General features: G+C 30.1%; 1 protein-coding gene across 1 annotated transcript in view; it reads left to right on the top strand.

Moving 5' to 3' along the window:
• LOC128180333 (von Willebrand factor D and EGF domain-containing protein-like) overlaps positions 1–20,028 on the top strand; it is a 56,144-nt gene that overhangs the window by 31,832 nt on the left and 4,284 nt on the right. The window contains exons 4-12 of the mRNA XM_052848363.1: positions 359–373; positions 1,747–2,000; positions 5,320–5,409; positions 5,553–5,945; positions 6,531–6,613; positions 8,179–8,245; positions 8,966–9,157; positions 9,582–9,790; positions 12,918–13,206. Coding sequence (XP_052704323.1) covers positions 359–373; positions 1,747–2,000; positions 5,320–5,409; positions 5,553–5,945; positions 6,531–6,613; positions 8,179–8,245; positions 8,966–9,157; positions 9,582–9,790; positions 12,918–13,206 — 1,592 coding nt within the window. The remainder of the gene's footprint in view (positions 1–358; positions 374–1,746; positions 2,001–5,319; positions 5,410–5,552; positions 5,946–6,530; positions 6,614–8,178; positions 8,246–8,965; positions 9,158–9,581; positions 9,791–12,917; positions 13,207–20,028) is intronic.

Genomic DNA, 20,028 nt, shown 5'->3' with positions numbered 1-20,028 from the left:
GCAATGTAATGCAAAGTAATGCCATGTAATGCCAGCATTACACTAGATTTTGGAAAGTAATGCATTACATTACCATTACTTGTAATGCTAAATTTGTGGCATTACATATTACTAGCATTACTTTGAAAACATGTAATGCATTGCAATGCATTACCATTACATTTAGCTTTACCCCATGCCTGATATAAAGTAGTTGAAATATAATCAGTGCCTATTTGTCAAAGTCCTTGTGTTAATACTTTACCTAAATGAATAAAATTTAGTAAGAAATTCTACTTTTCTAATGCTTGAAAGTGTTTGTTTCTAAACATTTTGCATATTTCATGTTAATGTAAAAAGTAGTATTCTTAATTTTCAGAATATTCCGCTGAAGGTGCGTACAATATTTATTTTCAAGACTTATTTTTGACAATTTATATTTAATATTTTTCTTTAATAACATATGTTGTAGTTTGTCTGAATTAAAAAATTCTTTTTTATAATTTATTTCACTTTAACAACAATACCCATTTAAAATACCAGACAGCGTGGGTATTAGGAACGCTAGCATTATTATTATGAAAATAACAAAGCAAAATTATTTTATAACAGATTTTTCAAACGTAATACCGTGTTTTTAAACATAGTCGTTTTTGAAATTCTAGTATCATATTCATATTCTTATATAAAGAGTTTTAACAAATTGTTTTAATTTTAAATCATCTTGACAATCGTTTTTTACTCTGCATCCCATTTCCAATCTTTATATCCTAAAAGCTAAATAAAAAATGATTGTATTATAAAAAGTACATTTGGAATTGTTTCAAAACAAAAATCAATTACATCATGTTTCCATTAAATAATAAAATTTAAAACAGTGTTCAAATTATGCCACACCCTTATGACATTATCACAATCAAAATTAAGATGTTTAAAATCTTCATTTGAGATGACAGAATAGTCACATTTTGAATTTTGACTGAATTAACATTTTTGCAACAACAAGAAAATCTTGCTACATAAAATATTGTAAAGCAGGTTCTAGTTAATTTCACTTAAACGCTTGTTACACGTATTCTTTATCTTGTTTGTGTAAATACTTGGCCAATGATTCTTTAAGGTGGAATAACACACCTGGAAAAAGTCACCCAAAATTAACTGTAAATTATTTGATTATGAAAGATATACTGATAAATAAACTATACACATGTCAAATAAGCGAACAATTTGCAAATTGGGGATAAAAAATGAATATCTAAAAAAATCAATGCAGTAAGTAACAACAAAAGTTCCTGCCGGATTCGAACTCAGTATGTGCGGATCACAAGCCCGACACCTTATCCACTCGGCTATAAATTTATATGCTTTCGTCGTTAAAATCCTTTTAATAAAATAAAATGTCGTTTCGATCAGAGATCAGCCATTTTATGACGATGTATTATTCCACCTTAATGAGGTTTAATCTTTCTAGACAATATGTTTCCGTAGTAAAAATTATATTTTTTTCTCCAAGATATAATGAACTCCCTTATAACAATTGAATGCATTAACAAAATCTGTTCTAGCAAAATCACAGCATTTCATATCAAACAATATACTCTTTTTTTAAATAAAATATTAATATGTCAAATACTTTAAGTTACCTGTATTCAAAATTTTAAATAAAAAAGCAAAATCTTTTCATGCATTTTAACCTATAATTGTTTCAACATATTTAGAGACATGTTATTTGAAAAGATTCATTAATACCTGCGAGATTTGTTTCAGGTCCTGTACCCACTGAAGTCGTAGAAAAGCCAGTGGTGCGCTACGATTTAGAAAAATCAAACTCAACTGGTCAAAAACTGAAATTCATTTGTGCCTTTACTGCCAAAGACATCTATTACTATCAGGTAGTATGGTATATAGAAGACACGCCTGTTGTGATAAAAGATGCCGTCAAAAAGGAGTCCATAAGAAATACAGATCTAGGTTATGACGATAAAGATACAACAAAAGGATATCAAAAGCTTGGAATTAACGTAAGCCATAACACTGTATAAACCGATGAAAATCGTTGATCTCGTTATCAAAACTGTTTTGTAATCTCATAATGAATAAGCTAATAAGTCAATATCTAGTTTTAAAAAAAAAATCTTTGTTTTTAACTAAAAAAAATAGTCTTTGATCAATGCCGATACTTGCTTATTTTGCTAGTTTTGAGCTGTGTTATTTTTGCGTTGTGATTGTTTGGTTGGTTGGTTGGTTGATGTCCTGTCGTTATATTAATTTTATTTTATTTTTTCTCAATCTTTTCATTTGTATTTAAGTAAAGAAAAATGTGAATCTAATTACCTCTCTATTGAAAGAGGTTGTAGACAGGGAGACCCTATTGCACCCTATTTATTCCTCCTTTGTGCTGATATACTTTCATTTCTTATTAAACAAAACAATAAAATAAAGGTTATTACAATAGGCAGTAAAGAACATAAAATAAGTCAATATACAGATGACACATCTCTTATTTTGGATGGTTCACCTACTTCACTATTTGCATCTTTAGATACACTAGACTTTTATTCAAACATTATTTCTGGGTTGAAAATAAATAGTTCAAAAACAAAAATTGGCTCAAAAAAAATTCTCAAATCAGGTTTTTCACCACACGAGATGGAAACTAGATTGGGGCTCAACAACGTTTAGTTTACTGGGTATTAACTTTTCTGTCGATCTTGAAAAAGTTACTGAGTTAAACTATTCTATACAAGTTCCAAAAATTAAAAGCATGCTTCAACAATGTAAAAGAAGAAACCTTACAACCAACTGGACGTGTGACAGTTGTAAATTCTCTAGTTATTCCAAAAATCAATCATTTATTTATGTCTTTACTTACTCCTAAAGTGGTAATCACCACATTGAACAAAGATATTTTTTAATTTTTTTGGAATGCCATATGTGATAAAATAAAACGTGCAGTAGTTATTCAATAATATCAAAAAGGCGGTTTAAAAATGTTGGATATCAACAAGTTTATTATGTCATTAAAATGTTCATGGATTGATTTGATTTGAACATATTTTATTATGCAAAATAATATTTACATAATAGGATTGGGCAGCAGGCAAAGCCTATTCAAGCCTTCTCCACTAGGTACAAGGTAGTCATATGTATAAAATACAAGAATTGTGGAGTTAAATGATACAATTAAGAATACATGATTTTTTTGTGTAGCAAAGTGAACAAAAGAAAAAAAAAGAGGGAAAAAAAAGATAAAATTGACAAAACCGGTTATAACAAAAGTAGAACAGAATTATCAAGTTTTGTCAATAAGGTTACAGCATATATATATAAATATAGGTATATGCATAATTTTGTTTACATTTTCAGTATATGTGTTAATTACATTATTTTCTTTACACAAATCTTCTGGATTTTTTAATGTATTCATGTACAAGCTTGAACAATTTAACATTTTCATCATATGAAACATCATTATCTCCATACAGTAATAGATCTAAGGTAATTGGTTTTTGGAGATTTAACATATATATTTGATGAAAGAGACAATTTCTTTCATCATTATATTTTGGGCACTCAAAGAAAAATGATTTGCATTTTCAGTATGAAAACCACAATAATCACAAACAGAATTTTCTCGAATAAAATCACAAAATAAGTCAGCATTTAAACTGCTAGCATTATTTCTTAGTTGACAATGTATAATGTTTTCCCTCCGATTCCCTAAATTAAAAAGTTTTGTTGGAGTCTTAAAAAAATGTTTCTTAATAGCATTTGAAAAGCAAGCCAACTTTGGAAGACTTCTAATAGCTAGTGGAAGATCATTCCATAGCTTAACTGTAGATGGTATGAAACCTTTTAAATAAGAAGTTGTTCTGGCTTGAGGGATAGTGTAAGTAGATTCATCATGATTTCTTAAAGGATATGGGGTTATAGGTGGAATACATGGTTCTAAAAGATTTTCAAGGTAAGTAGGTACCATGTGGTTTACCATGGATTAAAATATTAATTGTCGGACATAGTTAATGGACTTCCATATTGAAGGCCATTAATGGTGAAGACTTTGTCAACTTGTTACTTGATTTGGTCATGCATTTATTACTGAATGTGTTATTCCCAAAAATAATAATTTTTGGAAAAATGTATTTAAATCAATGTTCTATGCTATAAAACTTTTGATGATAATTATATTTTTTATTTACTTTTCATTTATGCCTATTTGGTATAATAGTCACATTAGAGTTGGTATGAAAACATTGTTTATAAAAAGTTGGTACAAAAAAGGTGTAAAGGTCATCAATGACTTTCTAGATGATAATGGAAATTTTTTGTCACATGTATGTTTTCAAAAAAAATTGATTTGCATATTTGTACAATGCAATACAACAGTATAGTTAGTGTTATATCAACATATCTAAAATCCTCTCTACCAGTAAATATCAAATTTTTATTTAAGATATCCTTTACTCCATATATTCCATTATATTACAAACCTTTTCTTTTGCAAGACAAATGTACAAAACCCATCTATAAACAACTAATTGCCTGTAAAATAACCCCAACTGCAATACCAAAGTGGAATTCAGAATTGGTAGAATATGGGGTAGAATGTGTTTATGATGCTTTTAATGTATGTTTTAAGACAACCAATGACTCATCTATTCAATGGTTACAATACAGAATACTTCATAGAATTCTTCCTGTAAATTACTATTTGAAAAAAATCAATGTTGTATCTTCTGATTGCTGTTCCTTCTGTGAACGTGATGTTGAGACAATCCAACATTTTTTTGTAAGCTGTGAAAAAATATCAACAATTTGGAGCAACGTAAGCATGCATATTTACCAATACACTTCTATACGAATTGGTTTCAATGTTATCAATATTTTATTGGGTGAATTCCCATTATCAAAAGACAATAAAGTTGTAAACTTTATAATTTTGTATACAAAACAATATTTATTTTGCTGTCTTAAAAACGCTGCTATTTTATGTATATAACAAATACAGCGTTGAAAAATATATTTCATGTCAGAGATTTCAAATGCAAAAGTTTACCAACAACTGGCATATATGGAAACATATATTTGGTATAATTCAGTAATTTTTCCATTTTTTGTTCCTTCTTTTTTTATTATTAATATTAACCGTTTGCCATTGTTAAACAAACAACCACTGCCAAATCAGGGTGAATGTGAGCATGAATGTGTGAGTGGATGAATAAAAAATGGTTTTGAATTATATTATTAAGATGTTTATATGCATATGAAAAAAAACAAAATAAAAAAAAATTGTTTTTCAAACAAGAAATTATGTATTACAGTAACTAAACTTTATTTCAGATCAAGTGCGCTGTGCGATTAAAACAGAATCCTAAAGGTGCCCCAGGACCTCTCTCCCCGCTAAGTGAAAATTTCTTTGCTGGTATCCAAGTATGCAAACCATTTTGATAATTATCAATTTATCGAATATGTATACCAACTTTTTAAAAATATTTTCTTATGTGAACTTTGAGAAAGATAAACCAAAGGCTTAAATAAGCGATTATTCATCAAACAATATTGCTTAAATGCAGGTTACATCCACAAGGGTTACTCTTACAAGGGAGGAAACACAAGGGAATATCAACGTTATGTCAACAGTTCCTTTAGGTTGTGTCATCCAGTCAGATGGCAGTGCCGATCCTAACTGTTTTTTAGATATTGAGATGAATGTTCCGAGAGATCCAAAGAAATGCGAACCAGTCATAACAGGTGTCGAAATCAAGAACGGAGAAGGAGTGAATTGTGGATTAAGAATTTTTCATACAGATTGGCAAATGGAAAATTCTGTAAACATTTCATTTAAGGACAAAATGGAATACAACCTGAAACGCCCAGATGGTTCATTCCGAATAGGAATGATAATTGGAGGAAAAAAAGAAAGCCCAGAGTGGAGTGGTATAAAACTCCAGGACGTTTATGTTCATGTATGTGATTTTAATTCATGTTATCGCATTATTGTAAATTATGTAATTTGGTTACTTTCATACCAGAATAGTGTATAATGTTTCAAACTACAGTCATTTTAAAGTATAAATGAATAATTATTTAAGTTATAATTCCACAAAGTAAGATCAATATTTACAAATAAATGTACATCAGTTTGTCTACATGTGTCAAAAAGATTATAAAACTTATTTTGAAATTCAAATACATTTGCGAACATGAAAAATAATGTATATACACACATTTAAAAAAAAACTTGGCTGTTTATTCCGACAAGCCTTTCTGACAAGATTCTCCTTTTCTTAATCAAGTACATCGCCAAAGGTTATGCATGTACATGTATAAAAATGTACGCTTAACTACACTTAATTATTGAAAATTCAAATCAGCCAAATACCGTACTCGATAATTGTAATACGTTTACAGTATTCTTTAATTAGGAAAGGAGGTTCATTTACTGGATAATGATCGAAACGTCTTAAATTTCACTGATGTTTTTCCAATCTATCAGATATTATACAATTACTTCGAAAATAAAATGTTTTAGACATTTTTACGATCTGTAGATTGAAGATAGTTCAGATATCTGGCAAGGAAAAAGCTGTTCCGCTGTTAATGATCCACATATGCGTACATTCGATGGAAGACCGTAAGTATATCTTACAGATAACTTTACTACTCTTTTGCAAAATTTCAAATGTAAGCGAGATGAAATCACGCGCTCATCTAAGAACAAAGGCAAAGAAGTAAAAATAAAGTCAGGCGGTTTTTTTTTTTAGAGTGTTAACGTTTAAGGATCAAATGGATGAACTAATTAGTTTACTATTACGTTATTACGCAAATAAATTGTAGGATAACTCGTAATAAAGGATTTTAGGGGAGTCATGTTAAGTAAAAACTTATCCAAAACGCTTTAATTTAGTGTTTTAAATTAATTATTTTACTTGTTTTAGTTGAGTGCTAGTTTGACATTTATTTCCTATAGCTGCTTGGTCCGATTTTTTCGCTTTCACAGTATCAAATATTTTTCCATACGAATCAAATTATCTTAGAAAGTTAAAGACTTTCGCGTATTTACCCCAGCCGAATCGGTCTCCTGTCAATGTTAAAATATTAAATGTAAATAAAATAATTTTTCTATTGGCATACAATTAACATTAAACCAAAATGCATGTTGGGAATTTTGAAGAAAAGGACCCGTTTAATTTCGTTCACTGCATGATCAGGTTTATTCAACCCGCATGTTATACGTCGATTGTAAAGAAAGCAAACTCCAAAAATATTAGTGAACAAAATGTACACAGTTTTATTTTCGATTTTCCAAACATTATCACCTTTATTTATAGCGAAGTCATCAAGTCAAAGTCGTAATACAATCACAGTCGTGTCGACATTAGGAGCGAATTTCAATATGAGGCGAAATAATATGGTACCATTTTTGTGTGGTTTCTTTTTAAAACAAATTTTGTACATCATTTTTTCATTAAAATATCGCTTGATTGACCGGGAAAACTACTGCAATGTATTCTATTATATACATACTTAGCATAACCATCGTTTAAAAGCGGTCACTAAGAGTTCATGCAAAGGGTTATTCCGAAAATATTATAAAGCTTTGTCGATCGTGTCGTTGGTTTGATTGGTGTTTTCTATATCTCATGGTTTAACCTTGAGTCTTTCCGATACAACACCTATAAAGATCAAGTATTTATGTTTCTGATATATTCAAAGTTGCATTGTTTGTAGTTGACCTAGTTTATACCTCGTCAGCAAATTCCACATAAGGCAAAATCGGAGCGAAATTTTTGATATTTATCTGTAAAACATAGCCGCTGGCTGGTGAGGATGTTTAACGAGTTTAAGCAATAATCAGCAAATGCTAAAATGTCTTGAAGAATAAGCATTATTCTTTACTACAGAATGAATTAGAAAATAAATTAACACTGGCTTACTGATTTGAAGTAATGCTATTATGGCGCTTTTTGCGAATTGGCTTTCCTTATATTCAAATTAATTTAGTAAAGCAAAAGTACTTAAATAAATACACATATTAAAAAAGCCCGGGACTTTCCTACAGTTTTACTATCATTGGCCGTGATATGTATGGAAAATCCACCAACAATAATAAATTATCTTAATATCTTTAGATTTCTTTACGTGAAAATAATATCTATCAAAGTATCCCTAATAATATCTTTCGTCATTCAATCAAAGGTACGAAAATCAAAACAAAGGAGGATATGTTCTATACTGGGGAAAGAAAGAAGGTTTTCCAATGGAGGTAAATTAAGAAAGTTCTGATTTTCAAGTAAATTTAGATTTTTTTTTACGTTACTGTAAATTCCTAATTAAACGCGAGGAATTAATATACGCGTAAAATCGCGAGAAGTCCGTTTCGCGAATTATAAAATCTCGCTTTGGGACACATGTAAACAACATGAAAGTAAGATAAAATTTCGGCATTCGCGATTTTATGTTCTCGCGATTTGATGGTAAATCGTTGAATCGCGGAATTAAGTACTCGCGTAAAATAAGGAATGTACAGTATCAAAAGTATGGGTTAAGATTTTGAACATGTACGGGAAGGTTGTTGTTGTTATTAGTTTTGGGTTGCTGTTATAGTTGTCGGGGGGTTGTTTTTGTTTTGTTTTTGTTTTGGTTTGGTTTTTTTGTTTTGTTTTTTTTTTTTTTTTTGTTTGCTTTGGTTTTTTTATTGGCTTGTCAAAATTTGTTGATAAGCGTGCCCCCTCTTCACTTTAAGCATGAGCCACATCGCATACCTGAACAACAAACAAGATGACATAGGCCTGAATAAACTATATCTATATATGATAGAGAGAATCGATGTGATTCATCTCTGTTTTGTCAAGTTGTCAATCAATATCTGCCATTTTATATATAGCTTCAATGCAATTAGAAAAAAGATTTTTAGTTTTCTTTTCCGGATTATTACATCTACTTGTAAAATATGAATTTACACGCATTTTGTTTCCTATTTAAGGTTCAGATCGAAACAACAGAATGTATTCTAGGTTGGAACAGGAATCCTTACTGTGTCTGCGCTGTAGTCGTACGGGCGGGGGCGGACGTGTTCGTCATTGATCGATGTCCAAATAAACCCATACGGATTAAGTACCTCACCTGTAAAGAGAACCTTTTGGACGCTCGTAAAGAAACAGAGATGGAATATAAAGTTGGTTAATGATAGAATTAGTGCACAAGTGTTTCAGTTGAAAATAGTTAGAAGACAGAGAAGAGAAATTAGTTTATTTTAATAAATTATTTACAAATCTTTACCCTTACCCTTGAATATGACAATCTTACAACGTCAAAGAGAAAAAAGTTATTAAAACTAATGTCAGAGTTATGCATGTTTTGTATTGTGCTGCTATTGCTAAAGTAGCAAAATATTTGTATTCAAATGATTATTACCTGAAGTTACTTTTTATATCTTTAAATGTATATCTTTAAAGAGGCATACCTTGTGGAAACAACACAAGTCGTCTTTAGTGTCGTGAATCGATGTTACACTGTATTATTGTTTGATATATTAAAATCACTAACACATTGAATGAAAAATATTTTTTTGTGTTCATATTCTATATTTTTGGTCCTAGATATACTTCCCGAGCGGTACATACGTTCACGCGCTGTTACAGGATTACCCCAAAGTACGGACGATAAACGTACACGTTTATCCGTCCAAATCCGACCACGACCGGACAGGCGGACTGTGTGGAACTCTGAACGGAAACACGGCTGATGATTTCATGGACAGGGACGGAAATTTACTGAATGGAGAAACGGGATTTAATGAATATTGGAGGTATTTATTTTACTTATCATATATAATATGCTACTTAATGGGTAGACTGTTTAATTGTCCGGTTAAACAACATAGATCATACATGTTATAAGTCAATTGTCTAAATACACCCATGGCCACTAATAACTTAATTAACTTTCTTTTAAAAATTTTAGTTGTGACTCAAAATTCTTTTGGCATTATATATATATATATATATATATATATATATATATATATATATATATATATATATATATATATATATATATATATATATATATATATATATATGTGTGTGTGTGTGTGTGTGTGTGTGTGTGTGTATTGACTGGGGTTGAGGGCAACATTGATTATATAAGCCCCCGACGGAAGAAATATTGACCGACACGAATGTTGCCCGAAAACACATGTAACATTTGTTTTGTTATATGAAGAAACCAACCAAAATTTAAGAAAGTTATTGTAAACAGATCGCCGCAATTTTCTAAGCTCAACAAAGAATTCACGAATTCAATTTTGTGCAAAGTTCATTTCCAAAATATCCTCCGCATCAAACGGTCAAAGGTGATATTCCGCCGACCATAAGAATTTACATACAGATGTTTTACCTGATTTTACTTCACAGTAATTCGCAAATGCTTATATCCGTTTTGATAGCAAACTGTCGCATTGCGCGTCCGTTGTTTACTTGCCTTGACTGACTGTCTTTTATGACGTCACCTTGTTTTGGAGTAGTGAAGAGTTATTTACGTCATCGTTTATGAATCAACAAATCAGAGGCGATTATTTGAAAAAGAGGAAATGTTCTCTAGATATTATTCCTAGCCGGTCAATATCAAAAAAATATTGACCGGTCAATATTTTTCGGACGAGCTAATATTACAATTATTGACTATTCGTCTATATAGAGTTATAAAGTGAGATTATACTAGTGAATATAACAAATATATATATATATATATAAAATATTTATATATATAATTTTGAAATATTAAATATCCAGAATAAAATCACAAATTGATCCTATTTACTGCAAACGTTTTCAGTAAAAATGATCAATTTGTGATTATATTCTGGATATTTATTATTTTTAAATTATATAAAACTTTGCCGATTTATTTGTTGTTATATTGGGGAATTATATATATATATATATATATATATATATATATATATATATATATCTATCTATCTATCTATCTATCTATCTATCTATCTATCTATCTATCTATCTATCTATATATATATATCTATATCTATATATATCTAAATCTATATATATATATATATATATATATATATATATATATATATATATATATATATATATATATATATATATATATTAGGGATCGAACGTCCGAGTATCAAATACTAAAATCGGTACTCGGTTACTCGGATGTATATTTTTTAATATTTCTAAGTTTATTTAATAATGCATTAAAACATCGGTTTCAAAACTTAAAATGTCCATTGCATTTGTACATACAGTAGTTAGGATTACCTACGCCTCTAAACTGCTAAATATGCTAAATGACCGTTATCGCCTGTGGCAGTGTTTATATAGTAATTATCGTGACCAAGCACCTGTTACCTAGCTTTTATCACCTTTGGCTGTCTTCTACCCTTATGTTTGGCCTACTTTAATGATTTGTTTTCAGTGAAAATCGTTTATATGATCTATTATAAATTGAACAGACCTAAAATGCCGCCACCGACTTCAAAGGTCTGGAAATATTTTAAAAGAACTAAAGATTCAAAAAACGTAAAATGTCAGCTGTGCGAAGTAAAATTATCCTATACGGGAGTAACGACAAACATGTTAAATCACATTCGTCTTAAACATAAGGAGGAATTTGACAGGCCAGAAACTCCAGAAAAACAATCGACTTTATCGAATTTTGTCAATTCTCCAATAAACCGTAAATTCTCGGGAAAAGAGACAGATGATATTACACGTGTGATTGTTTGATTATATGCCGTTACAAATGGTCGAAAGCAAAGGCTTTTAAAAAACTGATGTCCATCGTCGCACCAAACTACAACATACCGTCCCGTAATACTAAAAAATCTAGGATCGAAAAAGTGTACGAAGATCGTAAATCCGCTCTGTTAGGAGAACTTGATAGAGTTGATACTGTAGCTCTGACGACTGATACTTGGACATCAACGCAACAAAAAGTTTCAATGTACTTATTCATATTTATTTATACTTTTACCGAGTACCCGGGTACTCGATCGGAAAAACGTCCGAGTAACCGAGTACTAAAAATTGACCGATTTGACATCCCTAATATATATATATATATATATATATATATATATATATATATATATATATATATATATATATATATATATATATATAATTACTTATTAGGTTTGTTACTGACTGTGTACAGAAATTTATGGGGTCGATAAAGTCCGTAGAAGGCGAAGCGGAGCCGAGCCTTCCATGGACTTTACCGATCCCACAAATTCTTTACACAGTCAGTAACAAACCTAATAAGTGTTTTGTTTTGTCGAGGACCTAAAGTTTGATATGTAAACAAACAGAAGAAAATACATAATATTAAAATTCATAGCTAAATTCTCTAATTTTTTACCTTTCTCGTCAGTCGTCTGTGCAAACCTGGATGCCATATTGTAGGATCATAATATAACGTCACGGGCAAAGGGGGGTCACTCTTAATATTTTGGGGCTTAAAAATCAAAGGTATGGTTGAACATCTGTGTAAAAAATCAGCTTAAATAACGTTACGTCCGCCATGTTGCCGTATAAATGTTGACGCTTGCCGTGTAAAGAAATTTATAAGGCAATCACGTGACGCTATTCATCCAATGACGTCGAGACATTCCAGTCCGAGGCAAAACAAATATATATGTATATATAATCAAAAAAGAAAAAGAACTTATTTACGTTCACCTGAAGAAGGATGTTAAAATCCAGAAAGCGCTAGTGAATAGAAACTTTGGAATGTTCATTTCCTTTTTCTTTTTTGATTATTAATACTGTGTGATATCACCTTTCACTCTTTTTGGATTATATATATATATATATATATATATATATATATATATATATATATATATATATATATATATATATATATATATATATATATATATATATCTTTGACAATAGACTGGAAGAAGAAGAGTTTCTTTTGAACATGAGTGACAACCAGTTGAATAATTTACCTCACTGGAAGAACGATGTAGTGTATTGTATATGTCCTTATAAGGAAGTCCAGAACGATACACCGAAACCAATCGGCGAATGTTCCCGTAATGCCATTGTGAAATGTGCCAAGGAAGACACTCCAGCACTCAACAAGAACAACTGTCTAATCCGGTCTAAACGATCTGCTGTTAAACCGTTCTCCTATAAAATGTTCCAGAGACAGGACATTAAACTCACAGACATTGACGAGGTATGTGTACAATATCTATAAAGTAAAAAAGTTCTTAAACCTTAAAGTAAAATGAATTGCAATGTATACTAATCGAATTTTAGAAAGATATGCAATAAATCATTTGTGTACACACGGGGACGGCGTTTTGCAATGCAAATAACCATTTAAATACGAATTTTATTTTGGTGATAAAGGGAAACAGTGCAAGAAAACTTATATACTAGTATTGCTCCAAAAAAGAACTGATCAATTTTATGTTTAAACCACAAGTTCATAAAATAAACTCATTGTCTAAAGAGCTTTATTTTTTTTTGTCTATCTTCTTTTTGGATTTGTGGATGTTTTGTTATTATATGATAAAAATATTGTCTGTAATAGATTCATATACAGTAAAAAGAGTTTGGGTGTTTCGAAATGCTATTTGCTAACCTTTGTTATAATTAAAAGTTCGTAAAAACTTTATTTGAGAAAAGTATCTCCTTACCCATGCATTATTTCCTTTTTAAATTTTAAAAATGTGAATTTTCACAGAGAATTTAAAATAAATATATTTTACTTGGAAATTAAGATAAAACGTCATTGCTTAAGAGCATGTCTACGAGAAAACCATGCAAAAGGTGGTAGGAACAAGGTTCTCTGATCAACTTCATATTTTGTGTGTAACAGTGTGCATCTATATGAATTAATTTGCCACAAAATTTTTTTTGATGTGGTCAGTCTAAACTAGGTTCTGCAGCTCTGTTACATGTACTAAAAATAGCATTTTGACCTTTTTAAGAATAAAATTGTGCATAATTCACCAAATTATTGTTAAGAATTCTGAGTTGAGTTTAAATATAAATTCAAAAAGTCATTTAGAGTTAGCACTAACAAGATACACTAGTGTAAATCATTTTGTGAGAATTACCAAATATTCTTTCTGTTAAGTGCAGATAGGTCACGAATCTGGCGTGTTTCCAACTTTTTGTAAAATTGCAAAAATATACATTTTTTAAATGCTTAAAAGTCAGAAAGTGGCACTTTAAATTCACTACATCTGTTTCCAGTTATAAAAGGACATTTATTTTTACAATATATCAAAAATCTGGCTTTGGTCTCTCAATAATATTGCAAATATATAGTCTTAAAATTGGGCATACTGAACTGAAGGGTTGCTTCAACACATTTCAGGTTTTTTTATCATGGGAAAATGGGAATTTGAATATAAGCTGAAGTGGACTTAACTATTTTTTAAAAATAAATATATCTCACTATTAATGAAAGAAAAAGTAAGCAAGCTTACATACCCCCCTCCCCCCACACCACACTATTTGCCAATGCTATACATAAAGACAGGCAGAGTACCCATTGGATACACGAATAATTACAGGAGCAAAACTACAAAATTCAAAGTACTGAAGTACTTAAAGCTGGGCTCTTTTGGTGTGTAATTATACATATTGTTTGCTAAAGATTAACAAAATCTCTCTCTCTCTCTCTCTCTCTCTCTCTCTCTCTCTCTCTGCTAATTTGATAAACATAGTGATACATGTATTGATCTTTTCATTTTTTATATACTTGAACTAGTCATCTTTTGGTTTAGGAAGTAGGACCAAATTTCATAGCCCCCCCCCCCCCAAAAAAAAACCCAAACAAACGAACAAACAAACAAAAAACAAAAATACAAACAAACAAACAAAAAAAAACCAAAAAAACTAAAAGATCACCTCCATGGAAAAAAAAATGATTAAACGTATATTTGTTGAATTTAACAGACGATTTTTTAAAATGCGGAATTGGTGTGGAACCCATTGCCAATGAATGTCCATCACACAAAATTATCATAGAATAAGGTAGATTTAGTAATTATTTTTGTCCGACAGTATAAAGGATTGAATTTTTATTGCTTGAGGGGTGGAGGGACCCAATATCAAACGTAATAAATCGTTAATAAAAAAATAATAGATCATAAATTACGCTTAAAATTTGTAAATATCAGCATAACATCAGCGTAATATAATATAGAGACATATTTTATTAGCATTTCATTTTTAATTTTTTTAAATTACAAGACATTAAAGGGACTTAGACACGATTTGACTTAAAATATTCAAATTGTATTTTTCCATTTTCAATGTTTATACTGATAAATATAGAAGTTTATAATGCTATGTCAAAATTTGAAGTCAAATATCAAGTTATAAGCAAGATTCAGAGTTCATAATTCTTTGTTTTGTAAACAAACTCGAATATTGTCATTTTTTACATATATGTTGTATTGGTGTAAGTTTCAATCAAATGTATCTTTCTTTTGTTGATACTAGTATTTATGAAGATACTGAATCAGTTTAAATTGTTTTCACTTGTCATTTTGTCAAAGAAATAGTAGTTTACATGTTTTGTAAACAACTATAAGACTCGAGCTTTATTTACTTAACAACCAATTTGACTTTAACATTAAATATTTTGGTCAATCATTTAAAATGCACCCGTAAACTTTTTTATACATAAAAATAAAAATAAAAATTTTGATCTTAAATCGTGTCCAAGTCCCTTTAAGAGAGTGTAAAAAAAACTTTTTTATTAGACTGCTTCATAATTCTGGGACCAGGTCTTCTTATGATGGGTTATGATTAAATAACATCCCAAATAACAATCCCACAAAAACAAGTTATGATGTCTATAATAATATTTGGGATAACTTTTTTATAGTTCATGTTTATATTTATATGCGGTTTTCGCAGGTTGAGATCCCCGGGGGAAAGGGTAACCTAACACCTCCTTTTTTTCCTTTACATCTATATTTTAATTTTAAGAAAAGGTACAGACTTTAATTTTTTCCAAGAGGAGATAAACTGCTATAATAGAGACTGAGAGGTAGGGAGTAGAGCTCTTTATTTATTTCAGATGTACTTACTGTGTTACATTCTCAAGAACTAAAAAAAATCCTGGCCCCCTCTCCATCATTTCAAGATTCCATGAATATCATAACTTAGAAAAAAGTCTGATCCATGAAAATAAAATGTAAAAAGAAGGATCGAACAAAAGAACTATAGCTATCATTAAATTCTTCCATCCGCGGATCAAAACTTGCAATGATACTGCGTACAGGTATAGTTATAAACTTTAACTGATAAAAGTGATTTAATAACGATTTTAAAATTCAAATGCGAATCATATTGAAAAGGTGTGCTATTACTCACTTTTACAAGTATTTGTTTGCTTAATAAATTCAAACAGTCAAAATTAATGCTTATAGGAGTCTAACCATAACACCTGCAGAGTTGTTTGTAGATGGTCAGCGAAATATACATGTACAAAAATGTGATGTCTATTGCAACCGACTCCTATGATAACGATGAAAAATTGCAGGAGGCATTCCTAGTGAATTCCGAATGATGTCAACATACCCCATTATAAATCTTTGCAAGAAGTCAGTTCTCGTTTCTGTGGATTTTTTCGAGTAAAATATGATAATCTGTGAATGAGATTATCTTGAAAAATTTCCACTTCATCTATTTTAATTGCACTTCGATCACAGGTTTGTATATTTTGATTAAAAGCCGTCCAAATGTATAGAAAATAGCAGTTTAGACTAGATACAAGTCTCCTTCAAACTTCAATATGTAATACACTGAATAACCCTAACAAGACGGAACAATTTTTATGCGATTAAAATCATTCAATATCATAATATTTATTAGCAACACTCATAGCATTTCTCAATACTTTGCCTGAACTTGAACTTGTATAGCTTTGTCAACATTCTGACTAGTTTACCTTCTCTACAGAAGAGCGCAACAGGGGAGACAATTCTAACAGTAGTAATGAAATGCAAATGTAATGAATAATAATTCTTTGAGAAACAATCATAACAACAAATTTTTCAGTGGATTAAAATCTTTAATTTATTTGTTATTGGGATGTTTTTGTTTATTTAATTGTAACAATACATCAGACAGTTTCTTATTAATACAAAATTTTAAAAAAATAATGCGCCACTTTCTGAGAAATTCTTTCTCAAAAATTTACAAAAATGTATAATTATCATATCTTGGCATCCTGTCAACATTTACACCCTTGGGATTTCATGATGTATATAGAAATATGAAAAAAAAGTATGCAACGATTAAAGGTTTAAACTTCCTCTTCAAGAATATAGTCTTATTTTTTTTCAAACAGTGTTTATACATTTTGTAATTAATTACTTAATTTGACAATTTTTCTCGTAACTTTTCTGGATTTTAGAGGCTAACTAACCAGAATGCAATACTGGCCGTCACTATGAATAGAAACATCCAGTACAAAAACAAACATCATATATCTGACTCTATATGGGTATCCTTTATATCTATGATAAAATTTTGTTCATTCTTGAGACTTGCTACAACAGCTTTTTTCCATATTTGGATGGTTTTCTCGTAGACATGCTCTTAATATTTTTATATTAGTTGATTTAAAAAAGATAAATTTCACAAATACTAATCTTTGCAACTCATTTTGAATGGGTTTTTTTAAACATTATTTTGTTAAGATTTAAACTGAGAACAAATGATTGATACGATCGATACTAGATAGCAACGGTACTTTGGCTAGCATTGATATAAAAGCAATTGGGTGTAGTCAACTAACGCATTTTCAATAGGCGGCAATGTTAACGTTAGGGTTCATAGCTCCGACCCTAATTTTCGTTCAGCAACGAGGGACCTTTTGAATAAAGGGACCAGGCAAAATTTATCACCATGATAGGACCGGTATAAACAAGCATGGGACAGTGACTTTTTTCATGAAAAAAAAGCATGGGACAAAAACTTTTTTTGTATTAAGTACCCATGGGACAATACCTTTTTAAAATGAGTAACAGTTCTCAACTCAAGAGAAACATTTATTATTTTTAAACATATTCCAATTTTTAAACAAAATAATTCATTTAAGAGGGATCCGAGTTACCTGTACTCCCCTTGTTATCCGAAACTGCTACCTTTAACTTACAATAGCATTCTATGAAAAGATATTTTGTCTTCTTAAAATTAGAAAGCTTATGCAATTCTGAGAAAAAGTATGCCTTATTGAGGTTAAATAGAAATATGGCCATTTAAGTGAACTTTCTGTATTTAACACAGATTCAATGGGCTTTCCTTCAATAAAACATATTTACTTAATCTGTCAGAAGTCAATTGTTGTTTTACCTCCTTTAATAAAAACCTTATATTCAATACTACCACATACATCTACATGATATTATCATGATAGAAGAATCACTTCACTTAAAAATACCCTTACATGTATATCCCCCCCCTATCTTTTGATTTTTATTAAAGGCATTAGTTTGAAATAGTTTACCTTATACACGTATTATAAAACGTATGGTTATTTCCTTGAGTCATTTCTCACACATATTTGAAATAATCATCACTGATGCTAAGAATTGTTCCTTTTTGATTATTGGATATCATGATTTGTAGCATTATTTTTATTCACATATAGATATGCTGTCCTGCATGTGGTTTCTTTTTTTTCATGGAAGAGGAAGCTAACAATCATATTAAGTGAATATCTTAATATAAATTCTGGCTTTTTAGTCTCCTTTTATTAAACCATGCTAAAACAGCAAGACCTACAAGTGTGATGCCTGCAAATCAAACACACCAGGGTCACAAATATATGAATGACTATTACGATATTTTAACTAATACGTACCTCGTTGTCGATAGAAAAAAGAACACAACACTCATTGTTTTTGCAATGGATACGTCATTTTCACGTTATCCAAATATGTCACTATCGGTGCTGATACACGACAGTGAGGGTAGTTGGAGACGGATAAGAATGTCATGAAAAATATTCAAACTTAACATGCGTTTCTACATTTTTTATTCATATATACAATAAAAGGGTAAAAATATGATGATTCTTGTTCATTGCAATAGTAATACACATGTAATTTTGATGGTCAAATATACATTTACATATCCTCCATGTAATGTTAATGGAGACAATTGGAAATATGAAGAGGGGGGTGTCAACTATGTATATATTAAATATATCTAAAATATCACTTAGGACAGGAATGAGCATATACTTGGGATTTTAGAGATTTTGTAAACTATTTTAACTGCATTTGTCTACACGTAAACTACATTTAAAAGAAAAATATTATTAAGTCAGGTTGCTTAATGTTATTTTATATAATCAGACAACAAAACTGCTGCAAAATGAATTTAATGATTAAAATGATTAAAACTGTTTTAAAGTATTTATTCTTATCTCAGTAATTAACTACAGCCTATTAATTGTCACCAGGATAGGAAACTCCTACTTTCTATGCCAATTTACTTAGGAAGAAGTATATGATTATCCATGGGACAGTAAATTTTTTTAAAGCCTAAAAGCATGGCCGCGGCTGGGACACATATTTTTTTCAATGTGAAAGCCATGAGACATGTCAAATTTTTTAATAGATATTTTTATTTGTACCGGTCCCATCATTGTAATAAATTTTGCCTGGTCCCAAAAACTCATCAAATTGTCTCTCTCCTGTTAAAATTTTGTGGTGTGAAGTCAGATTCGTTTTCCGGCAAAATGCGTCTGTATGAGGTATTGAAAAACTCTGAAAATGAAAGCAAAAGTTGGAATTTTCACATTTTTGGAAAGGGAGTACATCAAACAATTTCAATTCATTCCTTGAAATGGTAATTCAATTTCGACACTTGCTTTTTAAATTGCAAATCCTTTTTTCTGACATGTGTCAATGTCTCAATAAATTTATATACATTCTGCAAGTATAGGAACTATTTTGCTTAAAGGCCTACCGATTCTAAAAATAGTTAGAAGGATATATCCAATATATTTCTTAAATCA

This window comes from Crassostrea angulata, chromosome 4, assembly GCF_025612915.1.
Source record: "Crassostrea angulata isolate pt1a10 chromosome 4, ASM2561291v2, whole genome shotgun sequence".
Classification (NCBI taxonomy): Eukaryota; Metazoa; Mollusca; class Bivalvia; order Ostreida; family Ostreidae; genus Magallana; species Magallana angulata.
Note: the sequence above shows the minus strand (reverse complement) of the source record. Positions and strands in the feature narration are given on the sequence as shown.